This window comes from Lonchura striata, chromosome 8, assembly GCF_046129695.1.
Source record: "Lonchura striata isolate bLonStr1 chromosome 8, bLonStr1.mat, whole genome shotgun sequence".
NCBI lineage: Eukaryota > Metazoa > Chordata > Aves > Passeriformes > Estrildidae > Lonchura > Lonchura striata.
This window is the reverse complement of record NC_134610.1, coordinates 15,580,540-15,605,761: the sequence shown is the minus strand read 5'-3', so window position 1 is coordinate 15,605,761 and position 25,222 is coordinate 15,580,540. Positions and strand designations below refer to the sequence as shown.

At 55.9% G+C, this 25,222-nt stretch overlaps 3 protein-coding genes across 4 annotated transcripts in view; 1 reads left to right on the top strand and 2 right to left on the bottom strand.

Annotated features, from left to right (window-relative positions):
- The window catches only part of USP37 (ubiquitin specific peptidase 37), a 34,304-nt gene extending 25,637 nt beyond the window's left edge, over positions 1 to 8,667 (top strand). For both annotated transcript variants that reach the window (XM_021526218.2, XM_077784971.1), the window contains 5 exons: positions 842 to 902; positions 3,035 to 3,150; positions 4,015 to 4,084; positions 4,596 to 4,734; positions 5,307 to 8,667. In XM_021526218.2, the coding sequence (XP_021381893.2) occupies positions 842 to 902; positions 3,035 to 3,150; positions 4,015 to 4,084; positions 4,596 to 4,734; positions 5,307 to 5,394 (474 nt within the window). In that variant the 3' untranslated portion in view covers positions 5,395 to 8,667. The remainder of the gene's footprint in view (positions 1 to 841; positions 903 to 3,034; positions 3,151 to 4,014; positions 4,085 to 4,595; positions 4,735 to 5,306) is intronic.
- Positions 8,668 to 9,266: 599 nt separating this feature from the next.
- On the bottom strand, positions 9,267 to 17,377 carry VIL1 (villin 1). The gene is made up of 20 exons (XM_021526215.3): positions 17,152 to 17,377; positions 14,739 to 14,840; positions 14,455 to 14,529; positions 14,126 to 14,322; positions 13,759 to 13,867; positions 13,408 to 13,518; positions 13,109 to 13,311; positions 12,528 to 12,606; positions 12,310 to 12,408; positions 12,060 to 12,213; positions 11,850 to 11,950; positions 11,578 to 11,715; positions 11,276 to 11,434; positions 11,017 to 11,196; positions 10,756 to 10,901; positions 10,516 to 10,660; positions 10,071 to 10,259; positions 9,849 to 9,917; positions 9,531 to 9,668; positions 9,267 to 9,443 (listed from the first exon to the last, which is right to left on the bottom strand). Exons 2-20 carry the CDS (start codon positions 14,811 to 14,813, stop codon positions 9,330 to 9,332), a joined length of 2,481 nt encoding a protein of 826 aa, XP_021381890.2. The 5' UTR covers positions 14,814 to 14,840; positions 17,152 to 17,377; the 3' UTR covers positions 9,267 to 9,329.
- Positions 17,378 to 17,839: 462 nt separating this feature from the next.
- Positions 17,840 to 22,735, bottom strand: CTDSP1 (CTD small phosphatase 1). The gene is made up of 7 exons (XM_021526216.3): positions 22,648 to 22,735; positions 21,376 to 21,518; positions 21,122 to 21,223; positions 20,828 to 20,884; positions 20,255 to 20,347; positions 19,781 to 19,966; positions 17,840 to 19,674 (listed from the first exon to the last, which is right to left on the bottom strand). The coding sequence occupies exons 1-7, from the start codon at positions 22,712 to 22,714 to the stop codon at positions 19,546 to 19,548; spliced, it is 777 nt and encodes a 258-aa protein (XP_021381891.1). The 5' UTR covers positions 22,715 to 22,735; the 3' UTR covers positions 17,840 to 19,545.
- Positions 22,736 to 25,222: the final 2,487 nt, after the last annotated feature.

Sequence of the window (25,222 nt, the reverse complement as noted above, 5' to 3'; positions counted from 1 at the left end):
GTGGGTTTCTGCTACAGTTCTGAATAGCAAAATAGAATAGCAAAAATCTGCTATTCTAATGATTTAGGCATGGAAATCTGGTAGCTGTGGTTATCTTGATTTGAAATACATAGTTGGGGTGCTGCATTCAGGTGTGCTGAAAGCACTCAAACCCTAAATTAAGAAGCCAGTTCATTAAGTATTATTGACTGGCTTGCCATAGCTCTGGGCTTTCAAGAGTAGTGGGAGGAATAGGGGCATGATATTATCCAAACATTTGAAGTGTTTGTTGACTTGAGGTTTCTTTGCTGCTTGGTCATGGTAATATTTTTAATACCTGGTTGTTTAGTGATGTCTTTTTGCATCCTGCCTTTGTGGATTGCACCTGTTAGATACAACCACTGGCTCCACTTTCAAATGGCTTAAAAATAACAAAATCTGTCAGGATTTAATGACTGTGTCCTCAGCTGGCTTTGGTCAGAAGTAGACTAAATTTTGCTGAAGTGTGAGGAGCTTTGTGTGTAAGTGACAGCTTTCCTGAGCACGGGGTTACAAATTCATTCAGATGCTTTTCAAATTAATGATCCAGGGAAAGCATTTGGTGTTACTGGAGACTCGCTCTGCTGCATACCAAACTTCAGGAGCTTTGACAAGCCTTAATGAAGGTTTGTCCCAGGTTCTGTTGCACGGGAACATTGGACTCTTGGTGGTTGCAAACATTCCTTCACACAGAACCTTTAATTTACAATGTCAAGTTTGTTGTAGAAACCAGAGCGGCACAGTTTCAATGGAAAAAGAGCACCACAAGAATTTTAAACAGTGAAATGTCTCAATGAGCTAAGTTTTGTTCTCTCCCCATTAGGAGGCACGAGAACAGAAAGAGGATGATGACCTCAAACGAGCCACGGAATTAAGTCTACAAGGTGAAACTTCTTTAAGTTCTTCCAGTATGCTGCTTTTAAGAGAAAATTGATATGTGTGTATGAGTGCAGCTCTGGCCTGTCAGTAAGACAGCTGGGATTCATGTTCTTTTGGTGTGTGCTTTGTTGTGTTTGGCGCTCAAGGTCAGCTTTTCTTGTTCTTGGATGTGGAAGCAAATGCCAGGAAAAACTTAAGCTGAAAAATTACTTACTTCAGTCTCTTGAGCTTTTAGTTAGATATAGAGATATATAGAGAGATATGTGTAATATATTATAAGCAACACCTATAATATACATTAATGAATAATATGAATTTACAGAAAGCACAGTGGATCTTGAAACTTTGCACTCCCAGCAAAGCCAGCATGCTAACAGCCCTAGTCAGAACATAAGGATTATTTATTACTTGCTTTGCTATTTTAGGGCTGATTAATAAATGCCCTAGCCTTGCCTGGAAAAATGAATCAGTGCTGTTTCTATCAGATATGGGATGGGAGGGGGACAGACCTCACTGCCAGGTATAGCTGTTGGGGGTGAGGAAGGAAACCCAAAATGTGCTATCTGTCTCCTCCAAGTCCAGACAGTGCTGTGGGCCTCCTCAGGCACTGTTTAACATCTGTGTGAGGCTGGCATGCAAGTGATTTCATACAATCTGGCAGAGCAAAGCATAACTGAGAGAAAATTCCTGCTCCAAAGAGGAAAGTATAATAAAGTATTGTGTTAAGATACTTGTAGTTGCTCAGGGCCTTTTAAAGGCCCTCAGTTGTTACTGGATGAACCTGTGTCAGCTTCTGAAGAGAAGTAGGTTGAATACTGCTTAGGCATCCCTCACCCTGAGCCCTGGCAGACTAAGTGACCAGGCCTTCTTGGGTTTTCCTTGATTCATATCCAGGAAGAATTCAAGGCTTTCATCCCCTTGATTTGCAGTTGCCTGTCTTAAACACGAGCATTTCCTTGCTGCTGTCTCGTTTGTAAGGCATCAGGAAGCAGCTGTTCAAGGAGAGGTACATCATCCTGAATGCAGAGCTGGTCACATTTGTCTTATGAGGGATCCCAGTGCTGCCATAAGCAGAGAACCAGTAGTCATCCTGGCACCATTGGTGAAGTAGCCTTGAGCAATTCCCATGGCAGGTGCTTCATGCACAGACCTACCAAAGCAGCTGTTTCTAGGCTCTAGTCTCTCCTACAGCCCAAATGAGTGTGGAAAGCAGCAGCAAGGGATTCCCGGTTAAGTAAGGGAGTCATCTGTAAACTTCCCAAGAAGATTATACTAATCCAGTGACTGATGATTTAACAGGACAAACAGTGTGAGAATCTCTTTGGCAAAACAACTCCATCACAGCTGGCGTGATAGTCTCTTGAAAACAGAAGAGAAAAAATTCCTGAGCAGTGTCCTGTTAATCTCAACTTTTCATCCACCCGGGACTCCATAGCTTTAATTTAACTGGTGAAAGCATAGCTACTTCTCCTAATGAGAACTGTACAAAATCTTAAATTAGTTGGGTAGCTGCAGAACCCCGGGAAGTTTGGAACAGCATGTACAGGGAGCAGTGGTGCCTTCCGGCTCTTTACAGAAAGCTGCGTGCATTTTGCTCAGCCAAGCAAACTGGAAGTTCCTGTGGTGAGCAGCCTTCTTACCATTGAAAACAATGAAAAGATGCCTGCTGCCAGCAGTAGCATTTTGATGCCAGTTTTAATTCCAAAATGCACTTTGTTAATGCAACTTATAGTTAAAACTGTAATTCATAGCTTCTCGATGCAGGAACTCACAGCTTAGTGACCAGTCTGGCTGTCCTTTTGCTGTCTGTCCTGTCTGCAGCCCACTGGTGCTCCAGAGCCAACTGGGTGTTAACTGCTCTTTTATCACCCAGCTGTCATTGCCATTGTGCCCTTTTGGAAAAGTATGAGGGAAATGGTGCTAAAATTAATTCCAAGATACTTAACTGTTGTTCTGACAAGCTGGAAAAGGGCAAGAGCTTTTATTTGGAAATTGCAGTATCCCCTTGTTTTCCTTAAAAATGAAGCTTGACATTTTATTATGCCTGTTTGTGTGGGTAGATATACCTCAACCTGTTGTAAATTCCTGTGTGGTCCACAGCTTCTCATGCAGTTATCATTGTTTCCTTGCTATCTAGAGTTTAACAGCTCTCTCCTGGACAGCGTTGGCTCTGATGAAGACTCTGGAAATGAGGATGTTCTGGACATGGAGTATTCAGAAGCTGAAGCAGAAGAGCTGAAAAGAAATGCTGAGGTGTGATCCATGATTTCAAAAGCCAGATGAGAAATATAGTTATTCTTTATAGTCTTGACAGTAATTTTACAGAGCAGGTGTAGAGGCTAGAAAGGTATTTTATATTCTAAAGTGAAAACATAGAAAATTTCTATACAAAGTCTTACTGTGTTAATTACAAAAGAAAAAAAAAACCAACCCAAACCAAAGCAAACAAAACCCAAATTAAAAAAAAAAATTAATCAGCTGCAGAGACCTTCTGAGTTTCTCTAAGATACTCTCTTTAACAGTGTTGTCAGTGAATTCTAGAAGTAACATTTCCTGGTCAAGAGAGTATTAAAAAGTAAATTGTTCAAAAGCCATGGAATAGAAAGAGCATGTTTCCTGTACGTAAAGAGGGTGTTGTCCACTGACATTACAGGTGCAGGACAAGAATTTGGGCTACATATCCAGTATTTGCTGTTGAATCTCTGTACTGTTATTAATGGTATGTCTTTGATATTTCAGAAGTAAGCTTGGTGTTCTTTTTTGGCTTTTCTGTTTATTTGCTAGATTAATTCTGACATCAGTGGAAGTTGCTCAGGAAATGGTTGTTTAGAAAACTTTGCAGTGTAGAGCTCATGTCAGCATCTGTTCTGAGGTCAGAGAGGCTCCTTGGCATGCTCATTGACTTGCTGATAGATTAAATACACATTTCCCACTTCTGGAAAGACTCCTTATTTGGTGTGAACCAGGGTGTCTGTTTCTGTAATCCTTCATTGGTTTGCAGCTTTGAATACAGTAGCCAAAGCTGATATCTCAGGTATAATACATCTTGTCCATAAGCTATGTGGGGGTGAAAAAAGAATGCCTGAAAGCTTTAATTGTACTTCTTTTTTCCCCCAGACAGGAGAGCTTCCTCACTCTTATCGTCTCATCAGCATCGTCAGCCATATTGGAAGCACATCATCTTCAGGTAAAAGATGCCACATTTTATTCTTCATCACTTACCTAGCTTGAGAAATTTGTAATACAGAATTACCATAGCGTAATTATTTATAGGGAAGAATTCAGCCAGCAAAGCAATTCTTCTGTCATGACTTGCTGAGAGGGGAGCAGGTTGGGGATCTCACGGTGCCTGACAGTGGCACGCAGGAAATGTACAGCTTATGGGCTCTGTAAAATTGCTTGTGCTTGTTACCAGCTGATTGAGGGACCAGGATCTTAAGGTTCTTTTAGCATTTAAATCTGACATAGGTGGCTGGACTAGGGTACCTAGCTAACCAGCTCACTGGCTGAAGTGTAGCATGGAAAGATGTGCAGAGAAGCTGTTTGCCCCATTGCCAGAAGTGTTCTAAGCCAGGCTGGATAAAGCTCTGGGCAGCCTGGTGTAGTGGAATGTGTCCCTGCCCATGGCAGGCAGCTTGGAACAGGATGACCTTTGAGGTCCCTTCCAACCCAAACCATTCTGTGATTTTGTTGTTAAGGTCATTATATCAGTGATGTCTATGATATCAAGAAGCAGTCCTGGTTCACCTACAATGACCTGGAAGTGTCTAGAACTCTAGAGACCACTGTTCAGTGTGACAGAGACCGAAGCGGATACATCTTCTTCTACATGCACAAGTAGGTGTCTTGGGGAATGTTGGTCCTAGAAATTACCTGCTGCTTGTCAGGAAGGGGGCTTCTCTTCTTCCTCTGGTCCTCTGCTGGGATGAAAATGTCTCCAGAATGACAAAATTTAAGTGCTTGGAGTTCAGAGGTGTGGGATTGTATGTTAATAATACATAGTCTTTTAACAAATACATTAAATTGTGTTTTAAGAACAGGATTCAGTGTCTCAGTGCATGTGTTATAGCAGGAATCATAATGGAGCATGGATCTTCTCCTTAAGTGCTGTGATATTTGTAAATGCTCCTGCTCCTAAGTTGTGTTATTGCAGCCATGGCCATCTCACGACACAGCCAAAATGAGGTTTGTAGGTAGAAATGTTTTCAGGCACACAGAACTTTAGAAGGTTTGTGTCCCTGTCTTGTGTGCTGCTGCTTGGAGATGTCAGATTAGACATCTCTCTTTGCCAGAATTTGTAATGCTTGAGTTTGTGGAGTAAATCCAATTGCTGATTCCCTCAGGGCTATCTTATGTAATGATTTGTTGTTGTACAAAATTTTCACTGTTGGTCTTTCCTTCTGTTCTAGAGATATCTTCGATGAGTTACTAGAAACAGAAAAAAATGCACAGCCACTTAGCATGGAAGTAGGAAGATCAGTTCGTCAGCCTCTGTGAAGAGTAAAACACCTTGTTCCTCCTGAGGAGCAAGGAAGATTCTGAACTTGTGCCAGCCACGCAGGAGTAACAAACAGCTCAGGGCCAAAATATGAGACAAAAGGTAGAAATATGGGACGCTCGGTTTGTTGAACCATCTGTGCAAGTCCTGGGCCTGAACTTTGTGTTTAAACCTTGACATCCAGAGCGACCCTCCTGTGGTGAAATTTTCAATGTTTCTCAAATGATTTTGTCAGCATGGAGCCTTAAAGAGTTTTAACAAGCCACAAGACTACAGCTGCTCATAAACTGGTTTAAAAAATAGTGCAAAAAGAGACTCGACTTTAAAAGCCCATTCACCTGTGAGACGTGAGTGGTGAAGATTTACATATCACTTGGCGCTTTTGTTTCTTTTCTCCAAGAGCAATTTAAGCAATAGACTGTAACCTGGCGTGTGTTGTGTTAGTAATATTCACTGGAAAGCCAGATCACTGAGCAGGCTCTTGCCAGTCATCTGGCTAACAGGCATTTTGGAATCACTCAAGCTGATGCGTTGTGACATTCATGGGTTTGTAAGCACTCTGCGATTTACGTGCGGTTCCAGGAAACAAACTGTCGGTGCTGTGGAATGTATTGATACCTGGTGGCAGCTCTGTTGTTTTTTTTACACCATTCACTGTCATCCTCATTTAGGCGTGAGATTATATATGTGATTTCTTTTGTTTTACAAGTTCTGTTATTTGACTGCATTTTCTCCATGAGGCTGTTGCATCGGTGCCGTTTGGAGAGGCGAGGTCTCTCGCTGGGTGTGCTGTGTTTCACACTGGAGTTGTGTTTCTTAGGGCTGCTCCGATGTGACCCTGGGAGAGCCAGGTACCTGGAGCAAATAGAGCAGCAGCAGTTCTGGGGGAGAAAGAATGTTCTGGCATTGCCCTTCCTGTGCAGCACCTGGCACTTGAACTGCTCTGTGGTTGAACCGTGCTCTTGCCATGGTCTTGTGTTACCCCAGGGTAAGAGGCTTTGTACTGCAGCCGTGTCTCCATTCTCTTTGAGGAGTGAAAGAGTGCTCAAAACTGTGAAACTAAACCGGGTGGAAAGCTTTCAGAAGGCCCTTGCTCATCATTAACAGAACATGGTTAGGAAGAAGTGATGCTATCTGCTGGGTTTTAGAAGCATGATGCTCCTTTTATAGCTTGTTTCAGTAGTGGGGGGAGAAGCCTCTTAAGTTCATTTTTTTTCAGCACCTTTGCACTAATTAAGCAGGGGCAGATGTTTCCTTACACTGACATTTACTCATTTCAGAGAAGTTGTTGCTGTAAGCAGAGTAGTTGCTCTTGTTTTGGCCTCTAGTTCTGATTTTTGCAGCCTGAGTTTTAGAGATTAAAGATTTCTTTAAGGGAAAAAAGGAAGAAAATCACCTTTTTTGCCACTGAGATAGTTTCTGAGTTTTTTAAACTATCATTAGGAGTTTCTCAGGAATAAATTGGCTGCAGCAAAGCAGACAAAACCATCGATGTAGGAGACAGCAGGCACTTCCACACTGGAGTTTACCTCAGCAGGGTGTGTCACTGCCCTCAGGGGCCTCTTCCCACTTGTGCTCAGCAACAGCAAGTGACAGCGTGGTGTCCTCCCCACCCGAGCACTTGGGGGACCCTGGTGTGCTGAAGACTGTCCTCCCTCCCTGTCCCCAGGTGGGACGAGCCCAGGGCCCTGGTCAGGGTAGCATCTTCCTGGTCTCTGAGCCAGCAGCAAATGCTGGGTTGTAGACATGCCAGAGCGTTTATCTGGTGAGATGCAGCCCGAGGTTGGGGGTATTTATTTATTACAAAGCATTATACTTTTCTATTGTCAATACTAATTTTGGTCGAATTCTGGGTGACGGGAAGAGTTGTTGACGTGAGAGCTGTCCTTTGAACTGATCGCCCTGCGAATGTGATGGACTGCTCCGTCCAGAGGGCAAACCTGTTTTCCCCAAGCACATCCTATGCTTGTGCTGTAAATAACTGATATTCCTGTAGTATCAGAAGTCAGCTCTGCTTTTTTGGGTGGCAAGGTTGTTTTTACAAAGCGCTACACTCCAGTTAATTTATAATAAAAGCAAACATAGCCTGATTTTTCAGTGCAGTAATTTTTGTTTAAAACCAGTTTTGTTTGGATCAAGGTGCAAAAGCTGATGCTTGAAAACAGTGTTCCTTGTTTTCTGAAAAGTTCTTGCTTGTTATGCTAGTCATTAAGAATTTTCAGACATATACTATAATTTAAGGTTTTTTGTTTGGCATATGGCAGCTCAGTTGCACTTTCACCAGGGCAGGAGTGTCCACAGAGCCCCTTCCTTGCAGAAGCCAGCTTTTTCCCTGCCCAAGAGCAGGGGGGAGGATGACAGGCATGTAATTCTCAAGAGATGTTCTGCCCACTAGTTTTGTCATTCCCACTGCTCACGCTGTTGCAGCAGCAAGTTCAGTAAGCCCTTCCATGTGGGATACCTGTGTTTGGGTATAGGCAGGTGAAGCTTAGCTGTGGGCCCTGAACGTGTACTAGCTCTTCCTCAGTTAAACATTTACCCACTTCTGAATCAACCTAGTTTAGTACAAGTGTGATTCATCACAGAAACTCAAGGAACTCCCATCCCTCTGTTCCTTCTGTTGCTTCATTGTCTAGCTGCAATAATTTGGTCTTGATTTACACCGCTAATGTGAGAGGGGCAGAGTTTTCGTGTCACTGAACTGGAGCTTGTGTGCGGGTCCCTGGGGAGCCCTGGCCAGCAGGGCTGCACAAAAAGACTTTTCCCAGCCGGAGGGAGCAGCAGAGTGGGACTGAGGGGAGGAGAGCACGGAGCTCTGCAACACCTGTGGCCTCGCCTCGCCCCCTGCTCCGTGCAGCACAGATAAGATCACCCGTGCATCTTCCTTCCCGTCCCGCATCTGAGGAAGGGCTGATTGCCAGCTCAGCACTTCCTGCTTCAATGGGGAACATCGTGGGGCTGGGAATAACTCATCTGCTTTGTTTTAATGGAGCTAATTATCCCTGTAATTGCCCGCCAAAGAGAGAAAAAGGGGTGCAGGACCCCTGGCAGCTGCTGTCCATGTGGTTTGCAGCTTTGCCTCCTGCTGGCTTCTGCCTGCACCCTGACTTTCTGTTCTTTACACTGTTGATGTGGAGCAGTGCTTTTCTCTGTGTTTTAGCAGACCTGTTCCTCTCTATTCTTTACAGTTTTTGCTCTTGGGTTCCCCCTGCCCATTTTTAAACTATGTGTAGATAGATTTTTGTGAAATTAAAACCTCTTTATTAACCCTCTATTGATTCAGAATCTTATTTCTGCTGGCTCTGGATGGGCACTGCACCTCCGCCTCCCCTTTTGCATTGGGACTTTGCTCGGTTGCCTGGGAACATCCTGTGTGTGTTCAGCGCCCCTCAGCACACGTCCATCCTGGCCCCCCTGAGAGAGACATGGCCCCATAGGGGACACCTCAGTGCCTCTCAGCATCCTTCTAGAGCCCAGGTAGAAGGAAGATGCCCTCTGCCCCTCCTGGGTCCAAGGACAAGTGATCCCTGGTGTCTGTCCCCACAGGCAGTGTCCCCATATTTACCTTTGGTACCACACGTATTTACTGCAGTTCAAGTGATAAGGCAGGGAGTGGCTCCAGCTGTATACTGGACCTTTAGCCCGGAGCTGCAGGATGGGAGAGTCCTGGCTCCCCGAGCATGCCCAGCCTGTGCATCACCTCTGAGCACAGCGAGGTCAAAGGAAGGCCTCAGGGAAAAGGAGCTGAGGGTCCTGCCTTGTGCTGCTGGGGCCCAGTCAAGACCTGTGTGTCTCTGTGTGCCAGCTCTTAACCAAATAACCCCCACACCTGGGGCTGGCCCTTGGGGTTAGATGGGAGAGACCACAGCCCTGTCTTTCGCACTTATTTTATTTACTAAAGAGCTGGGATTGTCCCTGTGCCCAGGCTCCTGCCCTAGAAGAGTCCTTTGTCCTTCTTGAGATTCTGTTGTTTCCACAAGGGCAGGCTGCTGAAGGCAGAGCGGCTCATGCCAAAAACCGCCTGGAAGTCCGCATCGGAGAGGTGGTCCTGGGGCCAGAGAAAGGAGGCTGAGCTGAAGAACTGGGAGAGGCTTTCCCTGTCTCCCCCTCCAGCATCCTCCTGGCCTCATCTTACCTCCTTCCTGCTGGGATCCACGCCCCGGGGCAGGTCCTCGGCTGCGGTGTTCACCAGGACATCCAAGGGGAAGGTCTCCAGTTTGGTGGGGACAAGGGTGGTGGAGGCAGTGAAGACCTCTTGCCTGGACGTGAGCACCTGAGTGGGGGGTGCAGAGTCACACCAGGGCCTGGCCCAGGGATGGATGCCCCAGGCTGGCTCCAGGTGTCTGCTCACTGAGGATCTGTCCTTGCAGCTCCTCCTGTCACCTGCCAAGGGGACGGGAGGGTTTTCTGTGCCCCCACCCAGCCCAGCTGCCTTTCTCCTTGTGCCACTTACTGAGGTGAGCTGCCCAAGGCTGCTCTCATCGCCCAGTTCAGCTCTCAGCGTCTCGTAGGATTTCTTGTCCTGGGAAGGAGACAGAAGTGCTCAGCCCCTCAGCATGCACAGGTGTCAGGCCAGCTGCTGCCCCCACCCTGGAGCTGCTCCTGGGGCCAGACCCACATCTGGTCCCTTCTGCAAAGGGACTCCCTGGTCTTTCAAACCCTCCCCGTGACTCACGTCCCAGTTGAGAGGGTCCCAGGCCAGGAACCAGCCGGTGAAGGTGGGGGGCTCATAACCCTGCTTCACCACAATGATGGGGGTGTCAAGGTCACGCCCACTGGGGTGGCTCCGCAGGTACTCCTGTGCCATCACTGCTGCCGCCTCCTTCTCTGACTCATTGGCGCCTTTCCCAAGCCAGAGGAAAACCTGCAATAAAGTTACTGTGTCCACCACTGGGGTGAGATGGAGCCCTCTGGGGCCATGGCTGGAGGCACATGGGGAAGGACTTGGGGAGTTAATTCCCTGGAACAAGAAGGCTGGAAAAAAGCATCGTGGGACCACATATAGGCAGATTTCCAGCCTCCCATCCCACCAACTCTGGCTGATGCAGGTCCTCCAACCACAGGAATATCAAATTGTGGGATCAAAGGACTGTCCTGTGTTCCATGCTCCCCCAGCTCACCTGGTCCCAGGTGTCTAGTAGGTAAACATCACTCTCCTCCAGGTCATCCTGGGTGAAGTCTATGATTTCTGTGGCCAAGAAGGTGCCTGTCTTGTTGGAGCACTCAAAGAGTCGGGGGGGCACAGAGGGGTTCTCCTCCTGCAGCCTGAGAGGGGTCAACGTGATGGGAATGAGACTCGCCCTGCTTGGGGACTGGTGGCCCATCTTACCCCTGGGCACGGGTAGGGACAAGACTGGTACCTCTTGCTACTGGCATATTGGGACTTGCCCCCCAGGGCCAGCCAGAACTCAGGTGGCTCCTGTCCTTCTGCAATCACCGGCTTCTCCAACTTGGAGATGATGTCAGCCACAGTCTTGGCCATCTCACGTTCATCCCCGCTGCAGCCCTGCCAGGCAAGCACAGCTGCTCCATCACTGGCCCAGGCCAAAGAGGAGGAAGAGGAGGTGGGGACAGTTGTCTTGGAGGTGGAGGCACCCACACCAGTGCCCAGCAGTACCCACCTTCCCATACCAGAGGTAGCAGCAGCTGGGGGTTTTGAGCACAAAGACATCATTGGAGTTGAGGGAGGAGGCGCGGACGGGCACCTCGAAGGCCTTGGTGTTGTACTCGTTGGTGCCGTGCACTTGGAAGAGGCGGGTGGAGGGTGTGGGCTCTGTGCTGCCTGCCCGTGATGTGCCACCCTGGGGGACAGGGACAGGAGGTCACCACCAGTGCCACAAGCTCACTCACCTGCCCGTGCCCCAACGTCCCTGTGCTCACCGCATACACCACCATCTTGCCCTTGAAGATGGCCATCAGATGGGCCGGCTCCTTGCCCATGGTGACGCGGATCTGCACGGGCTCGTTGTTGTACTTCTGGTCCAGGGCGACGGCTTGGTAGGCAGAGGCGGCCAGCTCATCTGTGCTGGCTTGGCGGCCCTGGGCAGGGCAGGGGGACTCAGCACCCATCACCGCCCCCCTCGTCCTCTTGGGAAGTTCTGTTCCCAAGGGGCAGAGCACCCCCAGTCCAGGGAGGTATGCCCCTGTCCCCCACCCATGGGGCAGTGACCTGGAGGTCTCACCTGCCAGATGTAGATGATGCGGTTCACCTTGGGCCCCACAAAATAGGTGTAGAGCACCAAGTAGCAATCCCCGCCATAGAAATGGCCCAGCCACTTCTTCTCTACAGGCACCAGCTCATTGTCCTCCACACGCCAGACCTGGTGGGACAGGGATATTCTGCTGTCAGAGCTGGTGCATACTCCTGCCCTGCAGACCCTAGACCCCACAGCATCCCCTGGTATAGCAAAGGGGGTACCTGAGAGGGTCATACATTCTTCCATGGCCACCCTACCTCCACTTCTCCAGATCCATCATCCACCATCTTCTGCTGGGCAGCCATCTGGGGCTTGGCATGCAGTGTGGTAGCGTCAAACTTCACCTGCTCCACCTTGGCTGGGGGAAGGGCAGAGGGGTGAGCCAAATCCCTTTGGGCCACAGGAGCTCCCCACAGCCTGCCTATCCCAATCCAAGAAGTCCTTCCATGTGGGAAGGAGACACTCACCCACTTTGCCCACAGTGTGGGTCTTGCCCAACCCACTGCTCTGGTTGGGGACAGTCCATTTTTGGAAGAGTTGCCTGAAAATGGCTGACTCGGACCCATCATTCTCTGTTTCCACACTGGTGCTGTCCGGATAGTTCTTGGCTTTGATGAAGCCCTGGTGGGATCCAAACACAGAGTGTGGACATGGAGTGCCTGGCACTCCAGGGAGCAGTCAGGCTATCACATAACAAGCCCCTAACCCAGCACCCACCAGCGCCCTGCTCATCGCCTGCTGCTTCTCCTCCTTGTTGGCATTCTTGCCCTTCCAGACGAAGATCTTGATACCTCCTTGATCAAGGATGTAGCAGTCCTTGAAGAAGGGGCAACAACAGAAATTAGGACTTTAGGCAAGCACACCAAATTCAGCTTTTGAAGGATTAAAGCTGCCAAGGGAACTGGGCACCCCCAAGCATCCCATGGGTGACAGACCTCGTGCAGGAGCATGTCTTGAGTTAGGGGTCGAACTGCCACCTCCTGTATGACCAGGTTTCCACTGGCATTGGAGACACTGACAGGAGAAAGAGATGAAAAAAGGCTTAGAAAGTGGGTTGGAAAATCCCATCCCCATTACAGGGTGGTGGGGTTTAGTGGGCCTGCCCCCTCCCCATCCCCTTTCCCAGCCAGATCACGACACAGGGAGCACCCCAGGGCTCTCTGGCTGTGCCACGGTGGCAAACTAGTTTGTAGCTTGCCTTGCCAGGCAGCTCACTCATGGCCACAAGGAGGAACAGAGGGGAGTCAGATGTTACAGGGCCACTGAGGCGCATTGCCACAGCAACCAAAGGTGATGCTTGCACAAACATCTCTATCGGGTACCAATCCTCTTGGCGACTGGGATTCCTCTTGCTCCAATGGCATGCAAAGGACTTATCCCTACCCCTGCTGTAGCTTTGACCCTTCTTGGTGTCTGTCCGTGGGGCTGGGAGTTGTGGGACATAGCAGAGATGGCTGCTGGCTCCCTCTGACACCATGGAAAATGCCCTGTGCATAACCCACCCCCTACAACTCACTGGTAGAGCTTGAGGGAGGATTTGAGTGCCTGGTCCACTTTGACATCAGGGATGGCTGGCTGGATGTCCCTCTTCTCACCCAGCACGTGTTTAAGGACCTTCATGAGTCCTGGTGAGGCATCCTCATCCTCACCATCCACTACGCCCACCTTGGCACGGCCCCCACGTTCCCGGTCCCGGATATCCTTGGCCAGGGTCATCGCCTGCAGCCAGGGGAGAAGGGATAAGCCCACATGAGGGAGGGAGTGGCTGGTGACCCCCTTCCTCCAGGAGGGGACCTTGGGACCCCCTGGCCATACCCTCAGCCTCTCGTTTCGGTTGCTCTCAGGGCCGTTCCACTGGATGATGAGCTGGCCCAGGTCCAGCAGGAATACGTCTCCTCTGTTGAAGCTTTTCCAGCTCATCTCTACCTGCAGCAGGATGGGATTGAGAAGGGTGGGTGTCAAGCAGCAGAATGCCTGGATCCTCTCTCACTCAGGAATATGGGCCTCCAGCCTATATTCCTCCTCCCTACCCCGAGAGATTGGGGAGCAGTTGCAAGGCAAGGCAGCATCATCCCACACCCACTGTGTGCCCTGCTTGAAGGCAGCTGTGTCTGGGGGGAGCTCTGGCCTGATCCTGATCCAAACTCCACACATCCCATGACTCACCTCTCCTGCCACCACATTCTTCTTGCCCTTCACGTGCAGCAGTCGCTGGACATTGTAGGTGTTTGTCTCCACGTGCTTCATGCCTGAGGCCACCCCACCCTTCTTATAGCTGGGAGGGGACAGACATGGTGTCAGCCCTGGGTCCCCCTCCTCACACCACTGGTGTCTCCCTCCCACCTCTGTGCACAGGGCGGTGTACAGGGTACACACGTGGAAACAGACAGATGGAGCCCAGCTCCAGATCCTCCTGCTTCCTCCCCCACCTCACTGAGACAGTGCTGTCCCCATCCCCGCTGGGGATGTCTCCACAGGGCCCCTCCCCACTGTCACCCACCACGGGAACAGGTCCCAGGGGTGACCGACATACATGAGTCCCTGCTTGAAGTAGGCGCGGAAAGTGTCGCTCTCGTGTCCCTGGGCCTCGCGGTGCTGCACGGCCACGGAGCCCAGGTGATCATCCATCTGGGTGGTGTAGATCGCTGCCGCCCCCTGCTCATCCTGGCTTGACTCCTTGCCCAGCCAGTAGTGGATGTCGTAGCTGAAGTTGCTCCCGGACTTGCGCGTCTGCAGGACACCGGTCCCCGCTAGAAGAGCCCCTGTGTCCCCAGGCCATTCTGGCCACAGACATCCCTCCCTGCACCCAGCCCCCTCAGGGCAGAGGTTCCCAGTTCCCTGTGTGACCCCTGACTGCCCTACCGACAGCAGGACGTAGCAATCCCCCTCGTAGAAGTTGCCGTAGCTTTTGGTGGGCACGGGCACCATCTCCATGTTCTGCAGAAGGAAGGCAGACATCAGCCCTGGTGGGGGAGCCCCCAGCCCAGCCCCATGCACCCCACTGCCCCAGCACCGGGACCTGCTGGGTTTAGCCCTGGATGCTGCACTGAGACCCAAACCCAGCTACTGAGGACACAAAGGGAGGATCTTCCCTCACAGAGACCCCCACACCCAAGGCAGCCCCAACGATGTGTCCCCATTCCCACCTCAATTCGCCATATCTGGATGCCTGGCGTGGTCTTGTTCAGGGTCCTGGAGACTTTGGCGCTGAGCTCCACCATGGTGACAGGTACCACCGGCAAGGGGACCTGTCAGCATTGGCAACACCCTCGTTAATGGCAGGCAGTGTCATTAAGAGCTGGGACACAGCCAACCTGCTGTGCCATCTGCTTCCCTGCTTGCTCTGCAGAAAGCCCAGCTGTAACCCCCCTGTACAGAGCTGCACGGGGCGAGGGTCCCCAGCACCGCGGTACCAGCTCTGTGTGCACCCAGCTGGGGCTGCCAACCCCTCAGCTTGGTTGGCACCGCAGCTAATGAGTCCGTACCAGGGTCCAGGTTGGGAAGGTGCAGGGTCCCAGAAGTGCCCCAGTGCCCTGCCCTGTCTCCAAGCACAGGACAGGGCAGTGCACACCCACAGCACGGCAGCTGCAGCTGGGTGACGCTGCTGCACGGTGGCCTGCTCCTCCCCAGGACCAGCAGGAACTGGCCCTGCTCAGCCTTGTCCTGGCACGGCTTGGCATGAGATGGAACAGCATGACATGGCCACTGCTTACACCCAACACACACGGATACACACACACACACTCACTGCCTGCTTCAGACTCCCTGCTTCCAAGCCCCCCAGCAGAACCATACCCCGCCAGGGAGGGCACATCCTGGCTCCACAGGGGTGCTGAGTGCCAGTGCTGCCAAGGCTGTCCACGGCCATCTCTGCCAGGCTGATAGTGCTCCCCTCAAGCAGGCAGAGGGGCTGAGTCAGGCAAAGCCACCCTGTGCTCCCCGGCTGGCAGGGAGGGCTGGCATTGCCCAGCTGGGAGGTCTCTGCTTCCCAGCCCTGTGAAACCCCACCTGGCCCCCCTGTGCTGCCCCACAAGCACCCACATGCCCTACCTCAATCCCAGGGGAAGCATCCCCCATAGCACAGCCCCAAGATGGGGCTCAGGTGAGTGCCCAATCCCCAGGCTAACCTGATGCCAGGAGTGATGATGTCCATGGGACATGCTGTCTCCGCCATGCCCACCCTCATCCCCTCACTCTGCCCCAGCCCCTCACCTTCCCTGCAGAGCTGGGTGCACAGGTGAGCGTACCTTGGCGGAGTGCTCAGGTGCCAGCACCCAGGAGACCTTTGTTCTCTTAAGTCCCAGCCTTTGCTCACCATATAAGGGCAGGGACAGCCCAGAGTCAAGGTCCCCCCAGCCCTCCAAGACTTTGTGGCACCTAAGAGCCCCGTTACTCATGGGGTGTTTCCCCCAGATGCTATTGCACCCTGCCCACAGGCTGGCTGTGCCCAGGGTGGTTCCTCAGCCATCCCCAGGCCTCCTCCCCTCTTGGCCCCAGGTACTGAGTCCATGCTAAATGTCTTGCTTTTGCACTCCACCAAGAAGTTCCATAAAGTGATAGCAATGGGCTGGACCAGGACATGTGGGCATCAGCCACAAACAGAGGTGCCTTGATGCCATGGGGATGGCCACTGTTCTTCATTCCCCAGACCCTAAAACCCCCAGACCCTCCCAGACGTGGAGCACTAGGACCATAGAAATGGGATTTTTTTGGTGCCTTCTCCCCCCAAAAAGGTTCCATGAAGTGACAGCAATGCAGCACCATCTTCCTGGGGCATCCCTGTCCCACCCCCTGACTGGCACATCACCACCCTGACCACGGGACTGTCCCCAGGCTGTTTCACACGCCATCTGGAAGCCAGATCCCTGGTCACTCCTGGCTTTGCCTCCCTGCCTTGAGAGTCTCCACAGCCCCAAGGTCCTCTTGGGGATGGAAAGGGAGTACAGAGATGGGACATGGGGCTGGAACCTGGGGAGACAGGACAGGACATGAAGTGGTGGCATGGCTCAGCCCTATGCCCTGCCCTATGCCCCGTCCTATGCCCCCAGAACCCAGTCCCAAGGGTTGGTATCTGATGATGCCCTTGATGCTGGCAGAGAGAAGGGACTGAAATGGCTCCCAGTCCTGAAGGTGGCCTTAGGGAACAACTACAGTGTCCACAAAAGTGGGAGAGGCAGGTGTCAGCAGCAGGCAGGTCCCCAGGCCTCCTGCCCTGCTGTTAAGTGTTCCCCAGCCCTGTGGGATTGCTGCAGCTTTATCTTGGCTGCCCTGCTGAGCCAGCAGTCCCGGCCACCAGAGCTGCAGGCATCCTGCAACCCTGGCCTGGGCTGCAGCGAGCCCCAAATCCTGCCTGACAGTCCCCCCTCCCTGCAAGGATCCCCACAGTGATGAGACGGGCTGAACCAGAACAGGGGGCATGTCAGACACAAAGGAGTGTCCTGATGCCACAGGGCTGGGCTCTGCTCTGCCCTCCACTCCCTTGGTCCCCAAACCCTCCAAACCCTGCCATTGAGCTCCTACCTCCTGCACCCCACATGAATGTCCCCATGGAACCCTTACCTGGCTGCAGAACCCCCAGTGGGGCTGAGTTTGGGGTGGCGTGGAGCACCCGGGTGGCCGCTGCCACCCTCTGCTCAGTGGCCGTCCCAGGGCAGTCTGTCAGTGTGGCACAGGGTGGGGGACCCCTCGCAGGCCCCAGCGGGCTCACCCCTCTCTAGGCCCCCAGCCGGGCCACTAATGAACTCAGTAATTAGCGCAGCCATCAGGAAGGACAGAGATTTCATTAATGAGGGGAGGCACAGGGCCAATGAGGGCACGGGGGAGGGGGGCAGCTAAGAGACATTCCCCCCAGGAACCCAGTGCAGGGAGGGGGTCACAAGCTGTCCCCCAGGTTTCCCCCGGTCGATATGGGGGGAAGGCCTGATGCCTTATTTGGAGCAAACCCATTTTTCTGGGAGGGGGGCAGAGCCCATGTGGTAAATTTACCCCCTCCTTGGTGAGGGGCAGGACACCCATCCCTGTGGCACCAGGGGCCTTTTCCCAGGATGGGGAGGGAGTTTGGATGGAGGTGCCAGGCCAGTGTGAGGGTGTCCCCTTGGCACCAGGAAAGGGGTGGCCCCTCAACCCTGCAGTCCAAGGGTGCTTCTCCGGCACGGACCTGCAGCATCCCCCACGCCCAGGGGACTCGGGGGATCCCGGGGGCTCCGTGTGTACCCGTGCCCACACATGCACACACTCAGGACTACTCTTTCCAAGATGGTTTGACAGCTTTAATCACATGAAGGCACTTGGATCTGGTACCCCAGCCCTTCCCAGCCCCCCACGCTGCCTCTGCATCCCCCAGACCTCCCAAGGGTGCCCAGGGCAGGGCCGTACTCCTCGGGTGCCGCAGCACCCACAGGCACTCGCTGGGCAGCGGCTGTGCTGGCGCCCTTTGACTTGTCTAATATAAAGTGCTGAGTTCAGCCCTGCTGGCAGGGCAGGATGAGGCCCGAGGCTGGCAGGGATCCAGGGAGCTGTGCTGCACCAGCCCCCAGCACAGGGCAGCGGGTGTGGGTGGGCTGGGGGACCCCAGCTTACCCCCGGGAGCAGGGCAGTGCCGGCAGGAGCCGGCTGAACAGCACCAGAAAGCTAAAACCCTTCACACCCACCCCCCAGATACTGCCCCGCTCCCTCACTCCCTTTGCTGGCACAGCGGTAAAAAGGCACCCACGATTTTTTGGGAAACCATTGCTTTTCCCTCTAAAAATATATGAGGCATTGTCCATATTGTGACATTAAAAAAGGCCTGGCTGAGCTCAGCCCCCTCAGAAAAACCCTCCCTGAGAGCCCCCAAACCCTCAAAGCTGGGGGACACCCTGGCACAAGTCCAACCCCATGGGGGTCAGGGTAACCCCAGGCTATAGGGGAGGCTGCAGTGTCCCCCACCCCCTCCCAGCTGGGGGACTGGGGTGGGGTAAGGCTGGGGGAGCACATTAAGGCTGGTGTGGGGGTCCCTCTCTCCCAGGACTAGCAGCCTTTGGTGAAGCTGCAGACGGATATGGAGTAGAGGATGTGAGGGTGTGCTCCCCCACCACGGGAGGGGACCCATCTGTTGGTGACCAGAGTGGCTCCCAGTGACACAGTATAACTGGAGAGGGAGGGAGGCCACCTCCCCCCCAACATGAGAAGAAACCGAAGTTGGAGGGGGCGAGTAAAGAGCCCCCCCAGGCACACCCCTTGCAAGGCTAAGGGGGAACAGAGACAGAGTGTCCCAAGGCACGTGGGAGGCATTTGTGCCCAGGGGCTCAGCCCTGAGGCTGGGCTGCCCCTGCAAAACACAGCCCCTAGGTGGGGGCAGCAGGCATGAAGAGAGGCAAGGACATGCCCCCCTCGAGGTGGTCAGCTGCACCCAGGGCAGAATTAAGGGTATTGTGGCAGCCCTACGCACCAAGGCCAGTAAGACTCCCTGCGTTTTTGGAGGCTGACAAGGTGTCACCTGTCCTGTAGCCTCGGCAGATAGAGCCAAGGGCTGCCAGCCTCCCAGCGGGCAGAGTCTGGATGGAGAGATCCAGTCCTCCCAAAGGCAGTGGAAAGCAGCTGCTGCTGACCCTGCTCCCCCTCCCCAGTCGAGGGACGGAGGGGAAAAGGACCTGAGAACCGTTTTGTGGAGGGGGGACACAGGATACGGGGAAGGCAGGAGCTGGACAGTGGGGGAGGATGGGACCCCCTCAACAGGTCCTCAGCACAGCAAGGCAGTGGGTCACCCATGGCCCCTCTTCTCTGAGAAGGGGGGCACCCAGCTTCCTGGGGGGGCACCCACATCTCCCACCACCGGCAGGCACGGAGGGCACCCGCACCCACTGGGGCAGGGGAGGATGATGCGGGGCACACCGGGACCCTCCCTCCCCCAAAATAAGGCACCTGGCTCCCCCGGTGGTGCCCCTTGGCAGCACCCGGAGGGCGGGGGGGCCATTAGCTGTTAGTCCGCTGCTTCTTGAGCACTGCATACACGTCCTCCACCTTGCTGAGTCTCTCAAAGAAGGGCAGCAGGTCCAGCAGCTCCGTGTCTGCCATGTTATCGAACCAGGAGGCCACCGGCACCTGCAGGTGGCACAGGGGACAGAGTGGCACAGGGGACAAGGCTGAGAGAGGGTCCCCCACCACATCACCTCCACATGCCGCCCGGCCTTGCCCTGCGCGTACGTACGGCGTTGTCAGGGTGGAAGATGTAGGATGCGGGCGAGTTGTCCACGATGATGATTCGGCGCAGGTCACGGCCCAGGCGGCTCAAGTCCTTCACGTAGTTGCCACGATGAAAAACACAGGACTCCCGGAAAAGCCGTGCCCGGAAAGCCCCCCATTTATCCAGCAGATCGGCCACAGGGTCTGCATACTACGGGCACAGGAGGGGGATTGCCATGACACACCACACCACCCTGCCCATCGCACAGTGACAATGGCATCCAGCTCTCCACTGGTGCCAGGTCTCACTGTGCCTCAGTTTCCCTGGCCAGTGCCTTGGAGGGGCAGGCAGGGAGTCTGCCCAGTGCTGGTGCTGCCTGTAGGTACACAGGGGACAAGAGGCCAGTGATGCCTGCAGGTGGGCATGCAAGGGAGCTGTGCCACTCTAGGGGTGCCTGGGAAGGGCTGGGCAATGCCAGGGCAGGTCAGGGGCACCCACCTTGGCCAGGCTGGCAGTGAAGAGCACACACTCGAAGAGCTCGCCCATGCGCTTCAGGAACTCGTCCACGTGCGGCCGCTTGAGCACGTACACCTGTGGGCACGGACGGAGGGCAGCGCGCTGCTGGCACCGGCCACGGCTCACCCAGCGCCCCCATGTCCTCCCCAGGGGACCCCTGTGACCCCCACACCCCGCCAGCGAGCAGCTCCATGGCCACAGGTCTCAGGAGCTCCCTGTGTGGGCTGGGGGATGCCATAGCCCCACAGGAATGTCCAGGGTGAAGTGTCTGGCCGGCTCCAGAGCCAAGTAACCGAGAACAGGCTGACTGCCCAGACCACAGCCTATCCTGGATTACTTGAAACTGGGGCTGGCCACTGCAGGAGGGCAGCATGCCAGGACGCCCCCACCTCCTTGCCCTGCAAAGAGAGGGGCACCCACCTCTGCCCTGCAATGTGCCAAAGCCGGCACCCTGATACTCCCATTATCCCTTGGTGCAGAGCACTGGCATGGCTCCCGGTCCTCGGGGAGGTGGAATGATGCCCCCCTCCCACCAGGCACCCACCCCGCCGTTACCTGGTGCATGATGCCATCGATTTCCACGGGAATGATGAAGTCGGCGTTGTTCACTGGCTGGGGAAGGGCACACCAGGATGAGCACTGGGCACGCCAGGCACCCCCTGCCCAAATGCTGCCTGCTCTATGCTCACTGTGCACCCCTGCCAGCCCCGCAGCCCCCTCACAGGGACACCCCAACTGACCCAGCCAGTCTGTGCCGGGTGCTGGGCATCGCTTTGTGGGAAAAGGGTGGCAGAGCAGGTGGGGGAGCATGTGGGGGAGAGGTGTGGGGTGGGCCAGGGTGTCCCCCACCTTGAAGGAGCTGTGCACCAGGGTCTCATCCAGGTCGATGACCACGCAGAGCTTGCTGGCGTCCTGTGGCTTGATCTCGGGCAGCAGGTGCTTGACAGCAGCCTGCAGCAGGGGGACACGGGTCAGCAGGGTATCCACAGGGAGGCCAGAGGGGGCACTGGCAGAAGTGACTGTTCACCCCCAGGCCTGGCCACACAGGGGAGGCGCAGGGGATGGTAACTAACCCATCGATCCAGGCTGGGGTGTGGGGTTACCTTGGGCAGTGCCCCGTTCTCCTCCACCAGCAGCGGCGCGCCAGTGGTGCCAGTGCAGGGCTCCCCTTCATCGCGGCACAGGCAGCAGAAGAGGGACTGGAGAATGCTGCGGCTTCGAGGCTTCTTGGCAGGGGTCTGGGTACCTGTGGGAGGGCAGAAGGGGGTGAGGGGTAACCCGGGGGTGCTCCCGGCACAGAACTGGGGGCCAGGCGAGCCACGTTTGGGTGTTCCCCAGAGCCCCCGTGCCCTCATCAGAGCCGGACACCCATCCGGTCGGCCTTCCTGCCCTGCCAAGCCACGGTGCCAGGGCAGCGTCGCTGACACGAGCGCTTGGCGACCACCCGCAGCCCCTCACCCGGCACGTCCCACTCCACGAGGGACCCCCGTGGGCCCCCCGCGTGCCCGGAGACCCCAGCCCGGGGGCAGCCGTGGGCCCGGGGCCGGTCCCCGCTGTCCCGCCCCGGGGGGCGCTGCCCCACTCGGGGGCGGGGTCTCCCGAGGGAGGCGGGGCTTACGCCGCTCTTTTCCCCGCCTCCAGACAACTCCCTCGTCTCATTGGCCGACTGGAGAGCACCGGAGGCGAGAAGCCAATCAGAACGAAGCGCCCGCCCCTGGGCGCCGTTCCCGCAATCCCCATTGGCGGAGCGAAGGGAAACTGAGGCAGAGGTTGACCCTGCCCACCCCATGCCCCAGGGGCAGCGCGACGGTTCCAGCGGCCCCACCGGTCCCGGGGACGGGTCCTGCCGCAGCGCGGGCCGGGGCTGCACCCCGCCCTGCCTGTGCCCCCCTTCCGGCGGGCCAGGGCCCTGTAGTGAGGAGCCCGTGGGGCAGGAGCTCCCCACTGCGGACGGGGCCCGTTCCCACGTTTGCTCCTCCCGGCCCTGGCAGCTTCCCAGGCCAGGGAGACGAGCATCGGCCCCCGACAAACCCCCTTCGCGGGGAGCGGGACGCCGGCACGCAGCAGGGCGCCCGGCTCCCTTCCTGCCTCAGTTTCCCCGCCGGCGCTGCGCGCACCTCTCGCCCGGCTCCAGAGGAAACAGCGCAAACAATCCGAGCGCCGCCCCGAGCCTTCCGGGGCTCCGAGGGCCCGCTCGCTCCGAGCTGCAGCCCCAGCGCATCTCCGCAGCCCTCGGCAGCGGGATGCAGGGGGCCGGGCTGAGGCGGCGCGCAGCTCATCACACCCTCCGGGAGCAGCCCCCCAGCCCCCCGGGGACCTCCCCCTCTGCCGCACAGGAAGGGGGCGAGGGGGAGCGGGATCCCCCTCCGCGTTACCTTTCTCCTGAAGCGGGGCGCTCCCCTCCTCCCTGCTAACCTGGGCGATGATGGACTGGTGCTCCATGGGCGCCGGGGAGGGGGTGGGAGGGGGCGGCCCCCCCCGGCGCGGCCCCCGGGGGGGGAGGCGGGGCGGGGGCCGGCGGCGGCGCGGGGCGGCGGGCGCGGAGCGGCGCCGCGGAGGAAACTTTGTTACAACATGGAGTTTCCTCCGCCCGGGCTGGGGCTGCAAACATGGATCCCGGGCGCGGTTTCAAGGAACCCCTTAAAAGGGCAACACCGGCGGGGGGGGCCCTCCTCCTTCTCCCTCCTCCTCCTCCTCCTCCCGGCACCGGCGCCGCCCGGGAGGAGTGGGGGATCCCGCCGAGCCGCCATTGGGACCGAGATGGGAGCGTTCTGTGGTTTGGCTGGGAAGGACACCCCCCTTCCTTGCTTCATGGTGACTGTGCAGGGGTCCCCGATACGCCGCCGGGCTGTCCCACGCTCCCCCGCCCCGAGTGAGAGAGCACGGAGAGAGGGATCGGTCCTGCTGTCACCCCACATCCAGCCGGCAGCCCGGGGATCCCTCTGCAGCTGCCCCCGGCGTATGTACACGTGCCGCCGTGCTGGGTGTCCCCTGGAGCAGGATCCTGGACTAGCGGCTCAAGGCTGGGGGGTCCCCATTGCCCCCCGAGGGCACATCCCGCACTGCCGGGCCAGGCCAGCCGTGCTGGACAACAGGTGCTGGGGGGCTGCACCAATACCCGCCGCTTTTTTCTATCCTTTATCCTGCAATCCCCCAGTTTTTTGGGCAATTAGTCAGTCTATATTATCAATACATCCATTTTCCCTGACAATTCCTTCCCTCCTGCCTTCGGCGGGGAAGCGGGGCTGTTCCAGGCGCTTTCTGAAAAGCGACTCTTGACGGGAGCTTGTGGATGGCACAAGTCCCTCGGAGAAAATCCGCCTCCCAAACCCCTCAAGAGCTGCTTTCTCCCGCCCCCTCCCCTCGCCAGCTGCGGGGCTGTGCCGGGGCAGCCTCTCGCCGCCGAGCCCCCCAACCCCGCCCAGGCAGCGCCCGGCCCCGGAGGGCCTGGCCCGGTACCGCCGCGGCGGCAGGAGATGCTGTGCCCTCCGTCAGCGCTGCCCCGAGGGTGCAGCATGTTGGAAATTTCCCATCTGAGCTCATTTGAAATCTTTCCACCTCTCCCACCTGCGGTTTGGGAACTTCGGGAGGTGAGATCGCCTTTTCTGGCCCAGTAGGGACATGACACCGCGCTGGGGACTGGGAGGTGCCCCCACGGGGCACTGCGATGCTGCGGGGCTGCCGGAGCTCTGGCACTACAAAAGCCGATTTCCCCCTGCAGTTCCCGCACTCTCGGCTCCACGCGGAACATCCCGGCACCGCGTGTCCCCGCGGAGCCCTGGCAGGGACCAGCTGCTGTTTGGAGCAGGGACACTGCATCCTGCCACCCCCTCCGCCGGTTCCGACAGCAGGCAGCGGTCGTGCCTCAGTTTCCCTGCCCCTCCTCAGTACGGCAGCCGCCTCCCACATCGGGCAGCCACCACTGTCTCCTGGCCAAGCTGGAGGAAAAGGAAGAAAGAGGCAGTGCTTCCTCTGCTCTCTATTTTGAGCTGATGTCTGTGCTCCTTTAGCTCAGGTGGAACTGGATAGGATGTCTGCCTCATCCCCAGCATCTGCCTGGGTTGGGCTGCTGGGGGATCCTGCTTTCTGTGGGGACAGCTGCAGAGGCCACACACTTGTCCCCTGCAGGACCCCTGTCTCTTCGGCTACATCATCCTCCTCTTCCTCCTCCTCCTCCTTTTCCCTCCCTGATGAGTCCAGACAGGCCCTGTTAGTACTCCAATTAATGCAATTAGAAAAATCTCCGGGCCAATGCTTGCAGCGGTAATTGGAACACCACTTCAAGTTCCACTGCCTGCTTGGGGGCAGATTGAGCTGGGGAGCTCAGAGAGATGATGTCCCTGTCCTGGGGTTGTGGGACAGGCCCAGGCCAGGAGTAGGCAGAGCCCAGCTGGGTTGTTTGGGCTGCAGGGTATGGGCACGAGGCAGAAAAGCATCAGGCTTCACTCAGTTGGGCACTCGAGTTCCACCCCACTGCTCCTATACTGGGGTCCTGGATGATTCCCCGTTCTCCAACCCAGCCCTGGCCCTGGGAGCTCTTGGAGTGGGACACTTCCTCCTAAGGCTTGGCTGGAGCCAGGTGTCCCTGGGCTGAGAGTGCTCTGGGTTGCAGGTGGAGAACACCAAATCCTAGAGGCATAACCCTGCAGACCCCAGTCCCTCCAGCCTTCCGCCCGCTGAGGACCACCCCGATGCGCCCCTACCCCTTGGTGACCTCCCCCCAAGGCTGGTACCCCCGGGCAGGTGCACCCCGAGCTAGGGGCGTCTCCTGCCGCTCCTCCAGCGGCCGGGGCCGGCTGCGCCCCCGGAGGAGGGGGAGCCCCCGCCTTTCGGTGGGCCCCACAGCTCTGGCCCCTCCTTCAGCAGCCAGAGGCCGGGCCAACGCGGAGGCGGGGGGGAGGCACCGCCCCACCCCGTCCGCCATCGCCCTTTTAAGGAAGGGGACATTCT